Source organism: Falco biarmicus, chromosome 7 (assembly GCF_023638135.1).
Source record: "Falco biarmicus isolate bFalBia1 chromosome 7, bFalBia1.pri, whole genome shotgun sequence".
Lineage (NCBI taxonomy): Eukaryota > Metazoa > Chordata > Aves > Falconiformes > Falconidae > Falco > Falco biarmicus.
In genome coordinates this window covers 34926283-34944968 of record NC_079294.1, presented here as the reverse complement: position 1 = coordinate 34944968, position 18686 = coordinate 34926283, and the positions used below count along the sequence as shown (strand labels likewise).

Here is an 18686-nt window from a genome sequence, read left to right as displayed (position 1 = left end):
TGCTTAAAACTGAACAGACGTCTCTAAACTGGCATTTTTTGCTTACATCTGCCCTTCAAAGTCTACTCTGTGTGCCACTGGGTTTTTGATCACTCCTGATACATATCTATCTGTATATAGCAATGTCAAGCAGCGGAAAAACAGTCATTCTGTCTGCTATGTCCCCTGGATCCCCTGTAAAGCACAGCACTTGGTGTAAACGGGCAACGTTGCTGAATTCAGTGAAGCACTGTCTATTTAAACCACTGGAAGTTACCCTTTTTCTCTTGTTCTTTATATCCTTTCACTGTTGTATGTTCTACCTCCCTGGCATTTTAAAGGGTTTTTTCTATACTTTGCTTCTTACTTCAAGCACCAAGTTTCACAGTCACTGTGTTCCAGATTCTTTCCAATTATAAGGACTAGAAATAAAAAAAAACTCTCCTAATTATTTTTTAAAATACCTTTTTGCCAGTTTATGTTGTGCTGTTCTTTGCATTTCACCAAGTCTGAAAATAGACTGCTTCAGGATCACACGTTTCTAAAATGTTCCTGTTCAAACAGGAAAAAAAAAAGGGTCTGTGCTTACTGAAATGTCATTCAAATAATTTTGTCAAACCTTATTTTTACTGAAATACACATTTTGACCTGACTGAGCTTTTTTGAAAGACTACCCCAAATTTCCAGTGTATTCATTGGCATTGCTAGCCATGAAACCAAACTCACAGGGCACCAGAGGGTTAAAACCCCAAAAGGGTAGTCAACAGCTACTGAGTGGCTTCATATATTAATCAATTGCTAATTTAATTTTAACTCCCCCTGTCTTTCTCCCAACCCATGAGTGAGTTGGTGGCGGTCGAAACCTCGGCGCTGTTTAATTGGAATTATTGATAAGATAAGCAGATGGGCTGTGCTTGGGCAGTTGGGATGCGCATGGATTCAGGGATGGGCTCAATGTGCCCTTGGCCCAGCTTCATCCTACCACAGCCAAGCACATTACTCCATTGGATCTACATTATGAGGTCAAAAAAAAGTGGTTGTTAATTAATGGGTGGTAAATTAATAGGGGCTGAATAACTGCCTGAGCTTAGTGCATCAGGAGGATGAAGCCCAGTTAGTCTCAGGGTGCGTGAGCCTGAAGCAGCCCCATGCAGCAGCCTTTCACCTTCGTGCTGTACTGGGTGGGAAGGCTGTGCCTTTTCCTCCATGTGCACAGCTGTCCTCAGGTGTCCTCACCTTTCAGGCTGTGTCACTACAAATGTTTGAATCCAGGGAGACAAGTGATCTTAAAATAGCTCTGTGCTCTGGAGAAGGCCAGCCACCTCCCGGGCAGCGGCAGGCACTGATGCCAGCCTGGCTGTGAAGTTCTGTGCAGCCCCTGTGCAATGTCTTAGTGGCCCTCCAAAAAGACCGGGAACGGACGTATTTTAGATCTTGCTCAGAAAATGCCTCTTTTTACCGTAAGCAGGGAGACATTTCTCCTTAGGGAGCCCAGAGGTGTTGAAGTTGCCATGGTCAGGGTGAACTCCCTGGCAATAGTGGACTGCATCACCTCCATATCTGTCATGCTACAAACCTAATTGGCATTTTTTTCTCTTTTAATGGGAACGATGAGGAAAATCTGTATAGGTACAAACTCACACACGTATGTAGGTGTTGCTCCTAGCACTTTCCCAGAAATGTATAATCCACTTACTACATGCTTACTTGCTTCATCTGATTGGAAAGTGTTTAGCTGTTACCATGCGGATCTTGGGATAAGACTCTAGTCAAAAAGGATCCTGGCAAACTTTCTCCTGTTTTTAAAGTTGCCAGGTGATCCTGGCCATTTGAACTCCGTAACGCCAAACTGGCTTGTCAACACCAAAGTCACATTTTAACTCGGCTTGGCTTTCTCCCTGGGAGTATCGACATTGCAATAATATTTGCAGCCTAGTGTCAAGAAGTTCTATCACCAGTGTGCTGAGGAGTGATGAAACCTGACGTCCTAAGTAACAAACAGTGCCTGTGCATTAAGGGATTAACAAATCAGCGCTGGTTATGGAAGTCTTCCTGGCTTTGCTCCAAGTGCTAAACATAGAGCTGAAATAGTGCTTCATCCAGAGAAACCTGAGAAGGCTGGGGTTGCAAATGCTATTGCAAGCTTTACGGGAGGATTTGTATTACAGTGGCCAGTGACACAATGCCCCTTTGGTAGCCAGTGCATCCTGAGCGAGATTTGTTGCTTTATCTGCTTCGGCATCTGGGGTGTGAAGCTAATGCTGAGAGGTCGTGTCTTTGTATCGTCGTCAGGCATGGAATTAAGTTGATGCAGAGGTCCCCAGCCTGCGCTTTTTCTTTTGTTTCCCAACATCTCCTTTCACCATAAGCACTTTGGAAGAAAATCTCGGTGGGGGAGGCGAGGGGTCCCCAGCCCATGCTGAGACAGCCACTCTGCGCTGTACGTGTTACCTGCAGCACAGGTGTGCTGGGATTCACAGTTCTCTTTTTCTGGTGAGACTCATTTGAACAGGTTAATGGAGAGAGCTCTTTCTCCCCTTGGGAGATCGAGAAGTACCATCTCACAAGTCACCCTTTGCAGTGGGAGGAAAGTAAATGGAGAAGTGGATGTTATTTATGATAGCTGTATATGGATTTTTTGGTTTTGACTTCTTCTTTTGCTTTCTAGGGAAGGAGATGTGTATTTCCAGTTGAGAAATGAGCTGCTTCTGACATTGCTAACACATCAGTGATCATCACTCTTCCCATTCTCCTTTCTCTGAGGAGAAATGACTCCAGTTTTATACCTTTCTTTGACTCAGGTTTACACTGTAGTGTTTCGCTGGTGTGGCTGCATTAACTAAGAAGTCATGCTCTTGGATGGCATTGCTGCACTGGCAAAATCCTTGGCAGCAATTCTGACAACACACAGCTTTTGTTGCCCTGGTTTGTATTGGCTGGGGAGATGCTGTAGCAAATGCCACTACCAGAAAAGGCTCCTCGATGCCTGCTCACTGGTACTGGTAGGTGTCTGTGGTGTAACCACAATGGCCAAGACCCCACAGAGCAGGTGGGGACCTCAGCGTCCTGGAGTTGATGGTGTCAGCCTTTCTCACAAAGCGTAGCTGGTTTCTGGAAGTTTTAGTTGAGGTGTAAAGACGATGAGTGTCAGTTCTGAGGAATGTTGGGTGTTGGCTTTGGATAGCTTCACAGGCATCACTTTTATAGTCTCAAATTCTCTAGGGAAGACGTGCACTAATTTCTGCTGCGTGCACGCGATTAATCTGTGCAACATCATGTGGGAGAAGTCCTGTTTTTCCTCTGTGTCATTGTGGGGAGTGCCCAGGAGAGCTTGCGTTAACCTCTCTTTTGCAGTGTCTGGCTGACTACATGCGGGTGGATACCTTCCATATTACTAAGATATAATCCCTGGGATGAGAGATCACATTTCTTTCCTCTGAGCTGAAAGTGTCCAAGCAGAAAATAACCCCCTTAACCCACCTCATGCTTCCCTTTAAACTAAAAATGAATTTGTAATTACACCCTTTCCCTTCAAGATTAGCAAAACCTATGTTTATGAGCTTGGGAGCTCCAAAGGTCAATACTGGTCAGTTTTGTAACTAATGCATACATTTTAGAGATAATAACATTGACAAACTTCTGGTCATTCTTTCATGTGATTTTGCATTTTCAGCTCATTCTGTACAATGGCAAAGATTGGGTACTTACAACTAAAACTGAAGTTCATAGGCTTTGTGGACTCTGTTCTCTCTCCTTATAAGTATGTCCTGTGCACCATGGGCTGGCTGTCAGGACTTCTTTTGGCTTATAATCTCTGCTGAGCTGTGTCTGGCTTTTTCCTTCAGAACAGGAATGCCAGAGGGATTTTCCTACTCAAAGATGCCCAGGGCATGTTGCACACCTTTGTTTCAAAAAGCTCAGCTTTGAACAGAGCACAGGTATCGGGCAGGCGGGACTCTGAGTAACTGGATGTTTGACAGTGAGGTCCTCGTGCATCTTTCAGGGAAAATTTCAGCTCCCCTAGTGCAGAGCAGAAATACAAAAAATTCTTCTCTAGGGAGCGGACAACCCTTGGGAGTTCTGAGGAACATCAGAGTATTTAATTAAAATTGCCAAATAAAATTCTATTACCAGCCCTTCACAACATTTTCAGTATCTGCCTGCTAGCTGCTTGGGGTTTAGAGTATTCCTGGAAGATCTCTAGAGCATCCCTGGAAGGTCGTGAAAAGTGTGCATAGTCTTACTTTTAAGAAACTGCGTGCTTAACCTGAATTAAAAGAAGGCTGCAGCTGTACAGATAGTAAAATGATAGTAAATAATGCTTGTAGACCCTGGTATTAAAACAGAGCTGAGGTTTTGGTGCTAGGAGCTTCCATGGTAAGAGCGCCTACAGGCTGCCTCAATTCTTCTCAAATTGTTGAGTTTGTGAACTAGGCACAAACATGCACTGAGCAGGCAGTTTCTAGCGTATTGGTCTGAAAATGAGGGGGAACTGGACCCCCAGGATTGAGGAGAGCCTGAGAATCGTAAGTCCTGCAAAGAACAAAGATGTAAATGCTGTTCAGTGGAGAGCATGAGATCCTTTCCTGAAGAGCAGAGGAGAATGGAGGAAAAAAAAAGAAATTGCCTACAATGTGCTGGCTGGCTCCAGGAGAGTCGGAGTGCAATTTCCTCGGTCGTTTTATTATCAGTCGCTTTTGTGCCAAGTCTGCCATTAACAGTTCCTGCTTGTGGTGTTGCTTCTCGGTTCTCAGAGTTGCTATAGGGTCTTAACGTTTGGGCCTCTCCTTGAATTGTGGCTTGAGAGGTTTGTGGTGAGGCCGTGGCTTGCGCCAGGAGTGTTGCATGTGCTTACCAGGAGCAGAACAAAATTACAAGCCTGTAAAGTCTACCTACTGTGTGTGTGTGAGGACGATAAGTATAATGGCCTTAATTTAAGGTCTCATGAGGGAAATCAGATTTTTTTTTTTTTAATAGAAAGCAACTCAAACATGAAAGCTTTCCCAGTGCATTCAGTCTCCATTTAAATTCAGAATACTGAAAAGGACATGCCCTAGGTTACTATATTACTGTTTTAATGTGCTGTTTAAAAGTTTAACTGCATAAATAATTTTAGCTAATCAAAAAGGAGATACATATTAGGGGCCGCATCCAAATATTCCTTTCAGGTCAATAGTGAGACTTTCTACAGGACTCCATGCATTTTGGAGTAAAGCAGATTTTCATGAGACCTTCTCTCATGAGACCTTTCATGAGACCACTCTCCAAACTCTGATTTAGGCCTCTAATTGCGTTGCTTACCCACATAAATAGAAAAAAATGTTAAGAAAATCCCCCAAAGTAGCTTCCTTAGCTGTGGCAACAGAATCTTCAAGGAAACAGCATGTAAAACCAATCTATGTCCAAGCATGTTTCATTTCACCTCCTTCTTTTATGAATTAAAATGATGAGAGTGATCTGACTGATCTGCTATCAAATAAGTGGAATGAGATTTAAGTAAACAATATCTATTTATTGAATAAAATGTTGGGGGTTTCCCCTCAAATAAGAGAGGTACAGTTTTGTAAGAGCAGTTCAAAGGTATCTCAGACTTGCATCCAAAATACTTTCAAGTCCTTAAAGGCAATGAAGTTCCTTCTGTTGACTTCAGGCGTCAGGATCTTGGGCTGCTACCTACCAAAATAAATATTCTCTTGGTATTCAGCCTCCTATTCATGGGTAGTGGCACATCAAAAAGGCAGGATCAATGACTGAAACAAGCTTTCGCAACTTGTAACGAAGGCTGGATGATGTACTGTGTGTTCTGGAGGTTGTCACTCTGGAATCAAGGGATTTTATGAGAATGTCACCTGGCACATTAAATAGAGTTCCCTCAAACCCTAGGAAATATAATTCAAGAATTTCTGCATCCAGAAGTCAAATAACAGATAGGCAGAAACATACAGCATTGATTGGCTCAGGAGTTCAAGACAATCATATAATTTCTTGCAACTGAACAACTCAAAAATTTTCAAAGGACTGGAGCTGGATTTCTGTGTAAGAGGGTGAGTGTGGAGGGATGCACACACACAAAGCTCTGCCATGCCCCATTTGTTTCTGTTGTGGATAAGCAAAGAACATTGGGTTTAATGAGGCTCCATTTAACCTCCAGCTGTGAAACGTGGGATTAGTCATATCCTATGCTTAACCAGCATTGTAATAATTTTACTAGATTCCATTTTTCTGTATGTGAGGACAGGGTCGGGGAAAAAGCTCTTAACTGCAGTTAGAAAGGGCTATGAAGAAGCAGAATTTTCTGTCTTTGTAACATGTCGAGTGGTTTGATGTAAACAGATTCTCAGTAATCAGTCTGTCCAAGAAGGACTGAAAAATGTTGTGAGGGGAAGCTCAGCAATAGCTGCAGAGGCTTTAAAACCAGTTTTTTTGTATTAACTTCAATGTCAAATTCAACACCAGATCAAGAAAAATTCAGTGTCTGATACCTGAAAACAACAGGGGAAAGTATGGAAACATGTTAATCATTCATTGCTTTTTTTTTTTTTTTTTTTTTTTGGGGGGGGGGGGGGGGAGGCTTTACCCAAAACTATATGCCTGTGACAAAACTTTCAGTTTTGTTTTGCTTTTCATGAAGCCAGAAACACAAATCTAAGTCTTTACAGAAGATTTTTTAAAGAATATTCAGACTGTCTCATAGACGTTAAGGGTGGCTGTAACCGATTCTTCCTGACTCTTTGAGACCTGGTTCAGCAGAGAGCTTTGGACATCTGAGCGGTCCTCCAGAAGAGAGGGGCTTGAGTGTCCATCCTGTCCTGAGCACTGTTCAAAAGAAGAGAGAAAGAAGGCCAGCAGAACCCTTGGCCGGCTTGATCCCAGCTTTAGTTAAAGCCTACAAGGGACTGTTTCTGATTTGTGAGGAGGAGGGTCAGGTCTTAACCTTCCTCGTTCCGAGCTCCCATGTTTTGTGGGATGTGGGGAGTGCCTTGAAGGCAGTGCCAGCGGCGTTGCTGTAGCTGAGCTTCTGGGAGGAGGTGCGATGCTTCCCTTGGGCCTCGTTGCCTGGAATGCAGTTGACATAAGAAAATGAAAAGTGATGCCAGGGGATGGTCCAGTGAGTTTACTTGTGTGCCTAATACTACCTCCACATCTACATCTACTTGCCTGGTGGAACTGGAGTAGCATTCCTTAGCTTCTCCATTGACATCCATAATGAAGAGACTGGTTTTGGTGCTAATGAGTCACAGATGGGCTCCGTTAGTCTGAGACTCCTAAACTCATTGCATACAAGCTGGCTACAGACTCCGGCTACATCAAATGTCAATGGTTATAGCTCCATTTGGCTTTGTTAGCTACTGAGCTGCATTTCTATTTGGGTTATAGGCTGTCATGCTTGAATCTCAGCTGTGCCAGCCCATATTCTCTCTTGAGCAAAGCCTGCCAGTTGTGTGATTATAATTATATACTGCAATTTGGTTTGAGCTGATTATCTGTGTCTCCCTTGAGTTATGGGGTTGATCTTTCTCTGCTGATCTAAAACAAGAGGAAAAAAATGCAGACACTCTTGAATATTAACAGTGTACTGAAGTTCCCTACCTCAGTTGCTACAGAGAATGGAGAGGTCTGAAACTTGCACTGCTTATATTGCCTGTACCCCACTGAGATACTAATAAAAATATTTTTCCAAGAGTGGTTTTACATGGCAAAATCTGCTAAGCCTCTTACTGACTGTCTCTGGCTATTTATTAAGCCTTTCCTAAAGTGTTAGCTCCCCTGACAATAGAGAATTCCAGTTGTCACTGTTGCAACGAGATAAAATCTGCTGCTTTGTCTCTCCAGCTTGTATGAATGCAGCTTATGACATGAGGGCAAAGTCAGAGCACAGGCAGAAGTGGCGATGCTCATCCCTGCGTTGTGTTTGCGAATGGCTGAGATCCAGCCATGGCACAACATCCAAGTGCGTCCTTACAGCTCCCTGTGCTGCTGCTGCTGTGCCAGGGCTGCGGACCTCATTCTCAATGTTGTATGTTTTCCACATGAACAACTGAAAATACCTTTATTGATGAAACTGGCTGAGGCTGTGCTCGTGACCTGGCTGAATACTGGAGAGGGAATGGGAAGAGCAGGTGTCTTGGCAGACCATCATCCTCTAAAGCCTTTGTCACCAGTCTAAGGAATGATCCCTGGATGCACTGTGTGGGATATGAACCAGTGTAAAGGAATTTAATCTCTCCTGTTACAGAAAGCTCATATTATTACGCGACACTGAAGATGTTAAACAGTTTTAATCTCATCCCTTAATTTTTTTTCTTATTTGCAGAGTTCTTTCAAAATCAAATACGTTGATTTTTTTATTGCACTCTCATGTGTGTAATTTCCAGCTTGCCTGATAAAAGCTGTTGAAGCTAATAGGACTCTTCACATATACTTAAAGTCAGATATGTGATTTGCTGAGCTTATTTTTGCTTGACTATGTCTTATAGTGATAACTGCAATTACTGAACCTTAATTCAATTATTTGCTAGCTTCACACAGTGAAATTGCCCATCCCTCAACTTAGGGTGCATGAGACCCTAAAACAGGGATTAATGAGATAAGAAGGAAATCTTTGTGCGAGGTTGGGTGGTAGGGGATGTTCACTGGGGCACAAAGTTGCGTGTGTGGTGCTGAGGTCAAGAGAAACCAGAGCTGTTGCCCTGCTGCCCGTACGAGAGCTGCACAAGGCAGGTGCTTTGCAGCATCTCATTCATGTTATTTGAGATGTGTTTCTGCTTTGCTTTACCTCAGCAAAATATCACTGCTCTGCTGGACTTACTGAGGATATCTTGGGCCAGGTCATTCTTACAGCGTGGTGTGTTCTGATAGTGCTGTTGAACTCTGGGGGTATGGTAAAATATCTGTAGTTATGAAGAAGAGTAAGGTGATCAAGCTTTATCAACTGTTTGTGGGGTCACCATGCTCTAAATCGGGAAAGTAAGTTGTTAATATTTGTGCAGATAATAATAGGTTGTGCAAGACTTCATTCATTTAATATGGGAAAAGGGGTTAAAGTTCAAATAATAATATTATCTTGTCAAGTGCTGCATGTAAGACCAGCTTAGTTCGATCTGTGGTAAAGGTAGTTTTTTTCCAAGGTGATAACTTTTTTCTGTTAAGTTTCCAAATATATAATGTTCTTCTGTTCCCTTCTAGCTGGCTGACTGCAACAGCTTGCCACGAAAATTCACTAAGGTAGAGAGAGCTAATGCATCTGCAAACAGCTCCTTGGATCTGTGGGCTGCTTTTAATATTGCTGCTGGTTCTTTGGGGCTCTGATTGCTTGTTCTTTCACATGCTAATGTTGGTGATTTCCATTTTTTAATCGTTTGAATGTATTCAATATCCCCCTAATTATTTTTTATTTCCCTCCTGTACTTGTGTAAAAGGCACCGGTTAGTAGTATCTTGACCAACTTCAAATCAAAGCCGTTTACCTACCTGAAGAGAAGTTGGTACTTTCAGCTGATTTGCTGCAGGAAATAACAGGAAAAGATTTTGACTAAGCCTTCCGTTTAATTACGCAGTTGCAAACAGTGGGTTGTTGAGTGTCAAAATTGAGGCAGTTTCAATTACTGGAGCAATTATGGTTTAGGAAATTGTTGCCGGTAGGTTTAAGAATTTATATTACAGTGACAGGCAAGTAATTCAGGTAATGGGCAGTACAAGAGTCCATAAAGGTGAAGGCAGCCTGACCCAGTGGGCTGAAATAAAACCTTTCTCCTTTTTCTGTTCACAAATATGTGTGATCAAAGCCAAGGTCTCAGCAGAGTTTTCCATCTGACATCCAAGATTTCTGGGATAAAACTAGAATATGAAGTAAGAATACATTTTTTCCATATAGAGAATTACTCAAATCATAAGCCCGAATTCTTATGGGCTTACATGGTCAGAGTGGGATGCCCTTGCCCTGTTGCTAAGGTCCAGGTTCACCCTGGTATTTAAATGACAGCTAAAGGGAATCCTGTGATTTGTAAAACGGTGGATAGCCACTAAAAAATGGAAATTGCTTGTCTCTTCGAGGGCTGGGTGATGGTGTGGCATATTCATTTGTCCGAAGTAAATCTTCTGAGCTGGTGTCAATAAGGGTATCTTCTGTTGCCAGTAGTGAATTCCTCACGGTATTCCTTTCCATCTAGTTGCATTTCATGTTAAGATACATAATTTCTTCTAAAGTTATGTTGAATAGCAGATATAATATTAACACATTTAAGTGGTGCGGTGTATAATCTGCTGTCTCTTGAGCTTAGTGCCAGTGGGTCTGCGTTGTAGGAAAATGAAGCTGATTATTATAAAGCCTCCAAAATGACAGTCCTCTGGGAAGTCTGCTGTCGGTGACTCACGTATGCTTGATTCTCCTCTTCATTCTGAACACATTTTTCCATCCCTTTATAAAGGGACTTCCCAGAGGTAAACAAAAAGGAGCTTTGTAGGACTCCTGGCCATCAAATTGGTGATTGGTTTGTGGTGTGTTTTTTTTTTTAATGGCATGTGGACCAGGAGAGGAAGCTTTCACAGTGCAGGAGGTTATAAATGAGTTACAAAGAGGTGAAGAGAGCAGCATCTCAGGTGCTCAGACATAGTCATCAGGTGCCACCAGGGCTGTCCCTCCTGGCTCCCGCCGTGCAGCAGAAGGTTATAGGTCTGCAGCAGCTCTTGCCACATCTGCCAAGCCTCGGTGCCACATCTGCCAAGCCTTGGCAGGTGCCTGGGAAATGCTCAGGCATGGGATACCCTTGTGTAGACACCCAGATTGCTCCAGGGTGACCCTGCAGCCTGTGGGGAGAAGGGAAGCTGTGACCCTTCGTAAAGGCTGTAATATTTCTGCAGGGCATGGGGTCAAACTGATCATTTATGATTAATTATTTTTATATTATTTTTTTTTAGCCTCCGTTCAGCCTTCAGCTGTTACAACTTAGGCGAAAGGAGAAAATAGTGTTTTCAATTGAAGGCTACTTATGTAACAACTGTTTTGAATGCTAATTCATGAATTACTGGAAGCTGACAGTGTTGCTTTTTAATTTTTCTCGGTCACTTCAGTGCATAATTCTAATTGAAATTGTTCTGTTTTTTTGCTAATCTCTTTCATAAATGCTGAGAAATATCTGTCAAGTAAATTTTGGTCTTTCTGTAATTTATGTTAAGAATGGTCCATTTTGTTACATCAGAGTATTTCAGAATTAAATCCTTGTCGCCTTTTTTCTCCCTTCCAGCAGAGCAACACTGAAGGGTAACAGAAAAGATAATTTGTCTAACTTGTCCATAAGTTTTCAACACTTTATCTTCACAATTGGTTCAACGTGGCCACAGCACTGATCCGACTTTACTGGACAGAAACGGAAAAGAAAAGAAATGTTTCTTTGTAGCACTTTGACCTTAAAATGCTGCAAACACCATCCATCTTCTTGTGTTATTTGTGTTATTTTCAAATTGAATCACTCAGCACATCAGGTCAAAAGTCAGAGGCCACCATTTCTTCTCCCTGCTAGCAGGACAGAAAGCTTTAATAGGAACAAGTATTTGCTAATATATTTTTTGTTTGTTTTTAATATAATTTTAGGCTTTAGTAAGCACCAAGACTTTATATACTTGAGATAGAAACTGAAATGATACATTATTTTTTGTGGAAAATATTTACCACTTTCCACCCATGTTCATAGCCAAATTATTTCTGGTTTCTAGATAGAGAAACACTTGAGTTTGCAGTCCGTTTTTACTAACCCCCTGATTTGTTGGTCCTGTTCTTTTATTATGGATATAAGTAGACAGAACTCCCTTTCCTGCCAGGAGGAGCATGTCTAGGTCCATTTCTTCCATAACAAGGCTGGCAAAGACCTCGGGCTTTGGTCCAAGAACAGTATCGTCCACGGTCACTTCAGGTTCTACCTAGCTGAAAAATTTAGCAATAAATGTCATTATTTCCAGATAATGAAGAGTTACTGTGTCTGAGTAACCACTGCGGAGCTGTCAGCTTTGGAACTGTGTAGCACAGGTTGCACAGAAGGTGAAAGTGTTGGATCTCCAGGCTTGTCCCCAGGCTTGTCAGCTGTAAGGGGAGGGAACACCACGTAGAGTGATGCTGAGTTAGATCTATGGGAGGTCTCGCACTTCAATACCACTGTCAAAGTCAGGAGATGCTTTCTTTTTCTCTGTTTCCTTTCCTGTTCCCTTTTTTTTAACAACATTTGGATGAAACTAGTGTTTGAAAAAAAATCACTGTAAAAGAGCAAGAGTTACTGCGGAGTAGTCAATGGCCAGTTGTTTGCTGGGGACAAGTGTATTTCAGATTATGAAAGTTTTAAATTTGATCAGGTTAAGTAGCGACTGACTATGAGTCTCCTTTTCTGTGTCCCACCCTCTCTTTCTGTTCCTTAGCTTAGGAAACATTCCCAATAAAAGTTCAGTCGAAACAGCACTTTGCCATGGAGTGTTAGTTCAGATTGAAATGACTGTGCTGATAAATTCCTTGAAACTCCAGAAATGTGAAGTGATTTTACCTGAAGGGTAATTTATTATAGACATGTTGCCTATTAATTGAGATAATCTTCAACAATGATGATGAACAGAGATGATCAGGGGTTGTACTTTTAAAATGCCATTCTGACTAGAAAAGCAATTTGGGATCCACTTACATCTCAGTAATGAAAATTGGGTAAGGTAATAAGAGATTTCATTTTGTGAGTGAATTGACAATGCAAATACCAGGATTTTTAATTTAGGTTTAAGTGGAGTAATGGCTGCTCATTCTGATGCATCATTAGTCATATTGCTTTTTAATGAGGGATTCACTTTCTTTCCTGGTTAACTCTAATACTGATAGCAAAGCCCAATGAATGCGTAAATATTTAGGGAGGTCTGATGAATATGTGTCAGTGCACGATTTTAATTTAAAAAAGGAAGAAGCAGCAGTTTTTTCTTCTATGGTGGAGAATTCCACATTTGCTTTTAGTGCAGAACTGTGACTGGTGGTAGGCTATTGTAAAAATAATCAGAGTAAGACACATTTTGAAACATTCTGGCAAACATAGAAGGTAAATTACACTGAGTGGAGAGCTTGTGAAAGGGACTGGCTTTATGGCTGACAGTGATAGGAAAAAGTGGTTCTTTGGCTATCTCCACCATGGATGTATTAACAATAATGGCAGATGAAGGCTCTTCTTGCCCTATCAAACCCACCCCATCCCCTAAATACCTTGTTTCTCTTCTGGATAGATGTCTGTTTGACATTTTTATTTCTTAGATGTCTTTTCTCTTTCTTTGCCTTTTATTTTTTGTTTCCTTTTTTTCTTTAATTAAAGAGCTTGTTTTGATGTTCATTGAACTCAGTGGGAATCTTTCCATCAAATTTAATGCATTAGGTCAGATTCATAATCAGCAGTCACTGAAACAACCTAACAATAGTTTTGTCACACACAAGTAAGTACACTGTCTTAAATGAGATTTGCTTAAAAAAAGCAATAGAACTAATCCATTACAAACACTTGTTAGAGCAGAGTTTTTACTGTATCTGTATATTTACCAACACAGTTTCAGCCAATTTAAGCCCAATTGAAATTAATGCAGGCTCTTGCTCCAGGCAGGAGCATAGGGCAGTTAAATTAAATCAATTTAAACCAGTGTATTTTTAGCCACAGCAATAAGATATTGTGTGTTGACTAGACTTGGGTCTGGTTGCCTTAATTCCTTTGGTGAGTGAGGCATTTTGACTTTCCATGAGGACAAGCTGTAGTGTGATGAAACACATGCTATGTCTAATTTAGACCTACCCATGCAGATTTCAGAGCAAGAGAACAAGTTTCTGGGAGGCAGACAAATGTCCACCAAATCTCTCGTTCTCGTGCCTATTTCTACACTCCCGGTACCCAATAAGCACATTGCATCTTGCAAGTCTCAACACCGTTTGCAAAAGTCTGAGCAATGCGGGGCCTCTAAACACTGGCGAGGCAGCGTGCATCCTTCTGGCTGTGACTTCTGGGGTCTCCACCACAAAGCTACAAGCTCACATTTTCACTTTGCTGTTTTATTCTGCTTTTCCCTCACCCATGCAAGTGCTCATTTATTACAGATGTCAGGGAAGGGTGGGTGAGCTCCTGAGCTGACAAGCTGAAGGAGTGGGTAGCAGGGTGTCAGGACCTCTCCAAAAGGCTGCAGCCCCCCCCCCCCCCCCCATGCACATACAGTGGTGAAGAAGAGTTTGCACACCCCAGGCCAGTGGAAGCATAACCAGCCAGGGTAAAATCCTTTCAGGATAACCATCAAGAGACCCCTTCACGCCACATGCCTGGGACAATGCCGGTGAACTAAGAATCTTCTCATCATCTTCCTTCGTGACCTGCTAACCTTCCTTTGAAAGTACATACCTCCCAGGCATGGGGAGGGAAACTCAGTTTTGCAGCAGTCACCTTTTAGCTTCAGAAAAGAGTTACCTCCTTCTCATCTTTCTGTCTCTGACTCTATAAAAGGCGAAAGAAATATAGTCCATGATCTTCTCTGATGTCATCTTGTAAATTCAAGGGAATCCCATACATCCAGTGGGTTGAAGTCATTCCATGTCACTTGACTCCATGTGAGGCACAACATTTCCCAGCAGGTTGGGTGATACAGGACTAGCATCCATTTCTCATGATGCCTTTCTTGAAAACTGCCCTTTTCTTCACAGCTTGTAAAGGGAAAGTTGATAGGGTGAGTGTGCCAGGATGGTTATGAAAGCACTGGGTCACACTGGATGTTTTTATCTAAGAAAACAACATTTTGAAGTAAACCCAAGGCTGAACATGTCCCGAAGCAGGCCATGTAGGTAGCTATGAATAAATGTTTCTAACACTGATAGAAAATGATGTATCCACTTTGAATGCACCAATTCTTCTCTGCTAAATGAGAGTAAGAACAGTCCCCAAAGTCTGTTATGGTCAGGCCTTTGGGGTTGCTGAGGGGGTTTTATATACAGTTGAGCTGATTTATGAGATTTCCTTTTAAATTTTATTGCACCAGTGGTTTTTTCCTGGGTTCTTTTGAAGTAGAAAACGTCATTTCTGCAGCAAATGCAAGTCAGAACTCTTAATGTAGCATAAAAATCTAAAAGGTCATGATCTTATAGCTTTAAGATAGAGGACAGTGCGCTGTTTGATGCTCTTAAAAATATGAAAAGTTAATGAGGATGTTTATCAGTAATAAAAAGATACAATCTTCTTCCAGACCTTTGATTTTGGCTACTTGTGTATTGGCTTTTTACGGGTATACTTCTATAAATTGGAAGCTCTTCTCGTTCTGGGACTATCCTGTTCCAGAATCACAGAGAAAACTAATAACATGAGGCAGAAACTTTGTCCCAGGGAGATTATTCAGTACTCCTGACACCCAGTGCTGCTGCTTCTCCCTTTGAGTGCAGGCTATTGATGGTATTTATCTTGTTTCCAGGGTCATGCAGACTACCTTTATTTATTTGACTTTGTTTAAGACCTGTGGGTGTATGCAGATTTATAACTAAATAAGAAACTTTTCCTGTCATACAGATTTTGCAAGCTTAGGGGAATCACAGTAGGACTGTTTACAAACTCTCATTGCTTTCCACAAACAGGTGAATGAATTAGCCTATGTTGCTTTAAAAAAAAAAATCTAGAAACTGGCTTCTGGTGGATTTCTTTTGCAGATTTTGATTTAATCTGAAGTCTTAAAAATATTTTTTTCATTTGCATCTTAACAAATGTTTTTAACGAACATGTAGGAACTTAGGTAAAATGAAAATGCCTTCTTGCTGTATCAGTTAATGGAGTAGACTTTGAACAGCTCACCTCCGACTTCTTGCAAATGTTTTTTCCAGGTGCGGGCATGGAAAAAGCATTTTATTATGACGTTCACTGTCACTGCCATTGCAGGGAGAAGTAATGGGAACAGGTCACAGGACAGAAGCGGTCATGGGAAAAGCCAATCCAGCAGAAGGGGCACAGCTTTCCTTCCTCTCATTAATACAGACTGTCCTGTTTTCTGTCACTGTCTTTGCAGCAGTCCAGCACAGGGGACCTGAGGACTCTGAGGAAAGGGTTGTCCCCGTACCACTCTGAGTCACAGCTTTCGTCACTGCCGCAGTATCAAGATGCCCTGCAAAACGTAAGAGATGTTTCCTTACTTACACAGAGCCGTATGTTTCCCTGAGAGTGGGCATGGCTGGAGGGGGGCATGTGAAGATTATGGGAGAGCTCTCCCAGCTGAGAATTCACCCTGAAACTAGTGGTGCAGACACTCACTGAAACCTGCAGCTGTTGGCAGGACAGGGACTCCCTGGAAACGTTGATCTTTACCTGAGTTTGGATCGCCAGCTTCCCAGCACAAGTTAACTGACAGTCACTGTTGTGCATCTTTTAAGGCGAGGGTGAGTCTTCTTATACCTGAAGCTCCTGCTTTGTAAATGCCCTGTATGCCTGCTGCTAAAAAGCTGGTTGTGGATGTGGCAAAAGATGATTTGCCACGTGTCTGGCAGCACATGGTCAGGGTTGCTTTAGGGGTTAAATTCTTAGGACTTTCATTGCAGGTTTTTCTGTCTCACAAACAAGGTTTATGTTTCTTAAGATTTGCCTGTGTTGCTGTTTCTCAAATAACAGGAGAATCTTGATTAAAGCCTCTTGTGAAAGATGGATACTGTGCTGCTGTGCCCGAGTTCCTCCTGCATTGATGATTGTCTTCCAGGTGTTTGCCTGACTGTCTGAAACAATACATTTGCTTGGGGACATCGTTTTCCAGGTTACAGGAAGAGTGTAGATGTAGTCAGGGAGTTCTGCTGTGAGTGGGCTGCGAGTGTCATGAGGGTGAGCAAAAGCTCGATGGCAGCACAAGCGGGGGACCCCCCTGCCACCCTGCATCTTCTGGGCAGCAGAGCTGCAGGTACAGGTGCTGTAGGACCAGTTGTACGTTGGCTGCCTGCTTGGGTGAAAGTAATTCTGTAGATTTAGTGTGCCTCTTAGAGCTGTAAAAGGGGTGTAATAATAATTTAAATGAAACTCCCATGTGAAAGCAAAGCCCCTTTCTACCCCTGCTGAACTGCAGAATGGATGGAAGTCCTCCAGCCAAAAAAAAGGGACAAACCCATGCAAATGAAATAGAAGACTGTGGCTGAATATCCACTTTTCTAACTTTGTGCCTCATATATAAAGTCAGGAGACTCTATAAGGAGGGCAGACAGGTATGAATCTGGAGATGTCTGGCTGTGCTGGTGCCTTGTGGTTCTGGAGATTTTACTTTGCTTCCCTTGTGCTCAGGCTTTTGACCCCAGGTTGGTTGCAGGTGGAGGACATGCAGTCAGCCTGTGCTGGTTGCCCCAAGGAGTGCCGCTACACACATTTTTACACACATTGTCTTGTGGGTCAGGCTGGGATATGGCTGGCAGCTTTCTGCAGAGGAGCTGTGCCTGGGCTGGGAACCAGCAGGAGACTTCACTGCCTGAGCGTTGGCCCCTGCAGCTCACCGAGTTTGTGAGGGCTGGTGGCAGACGGTGCTGCCTGCTGGAGCCCTTCCTGGCCCCTTGTCCCTGCTTTCCCTCCTCCTCAAGGAAGAGGTGGCACCTGGCTTTTATGGAGAGGCCAGGATGCTGCATGACACTCACCTTCATCTGTCACCCTGGCTGTGTTCTGCCTTCTCTGTGGGAAGTTGGTGGAGAAAAAACAAAGCCAGATCTGGAACCAGATCCATGTCGTCTGGGATACTTGCGTAGCCATTCATTTACTTATTCCTGCCAAAATCTCTTTGGTTTTTGGCTTGACACGATATATTATTTTTGTGGCGAAGGATAACAGTCACAAATCCATGCAGATGTCTTGGAATGTCTCAGGCACTTCCCAGAAAGTGGACAGTTAGATGTACCAGACTTTCTCTGCAGCCTTTTTGTTTGACAGCAGGTGTGAGTTTGTGAGAAATCATTCCTCCTTGTGCCTGCACAGGCTTCACGTGGGTGAGTGATGGACAGTTGGTGTTGGCTCCAAAGCTGTCACATCCATTCAGGGTTTCATCATCGTCACCGCCTGTGCAACTCTTTGGGAAAGCTCCTCAGCACATCCCTCACTGTCACACAGTTTGCACATAGGCATCACTCCAGCTCGCCGTGGCCCTGACGTACCTCAGTTAATGAAACAGTTTGGTGTTTCTAATGGATCCTGGATCACGGAACCCAGTGCACGCTCAAGATGCAGAACCAAAAGACACTCAAAACTGTGATCTGCGCACGGTTTAGTCAGTGGTGTGTCATGGAGATGGTGAATTATAGGTTTGCTCTGTGTTCTGCAACGGTTACCAAATATCCAAGAAGAGCAGTCGCAGGGGGTTAGTTCTGACCTACAAGCCCCTGGCCATTGCAAGGGAAGGTGTGACACGTATGTTAGCTCGAACTGACAGCAGGCTGTTCAGACTCCCCAGCCCTGGGAACTGCAAACCAGAGTCATCTCATGGTGTACCGGAGGCTCCTGTGTCCTCTGGCAGGTGAGGGTGATTCCCTCGGGCTCAGGCTCTGAGTGAGGCTTGAGAGGAGGTGGCAACAAGCAGCTTCTTGTGGGACCTGCTGTTCCCCTGGGATGAGAGGGGCAGGCTGGTTGGGCAGGCTTGATCTTTCCCATCACTGGCAGCCTCCAGACCTGCTCAGCCTTGAATCAGATGATGTCCCAGGCATGGGAGATGACTTTGAGGTACCTGCAA

At 43.0% G+C, this 18686-nt stretch overlaps 1 protein-coding gene across 2 annotated transcripts in view; it reads left to right on the top strand.

The window, feature by feature from the left end:
• The window catches only part of CCDC85C (coiled-coil domain containing 85C), a 116242-nt gene that overhangs the window by 70371 nt on the left and 27185 nt on the right, over nt 1-18686 (top strand). The window contains exon 3 of one of the 2 annotated variants that reach the window (XM_056347209.1): nt 16014-16115. In XM_056347209.1, coding sequence (XP_056203184.1) covers nt 16014-16115 — 102 coding nt within the window. Of the gene's footprint in view, nt 1-16010; nt 16116-18686 lie in introns of both variants that reach the window. The other variant, XM_056347208.1, reaches the window with a different exon arrangement.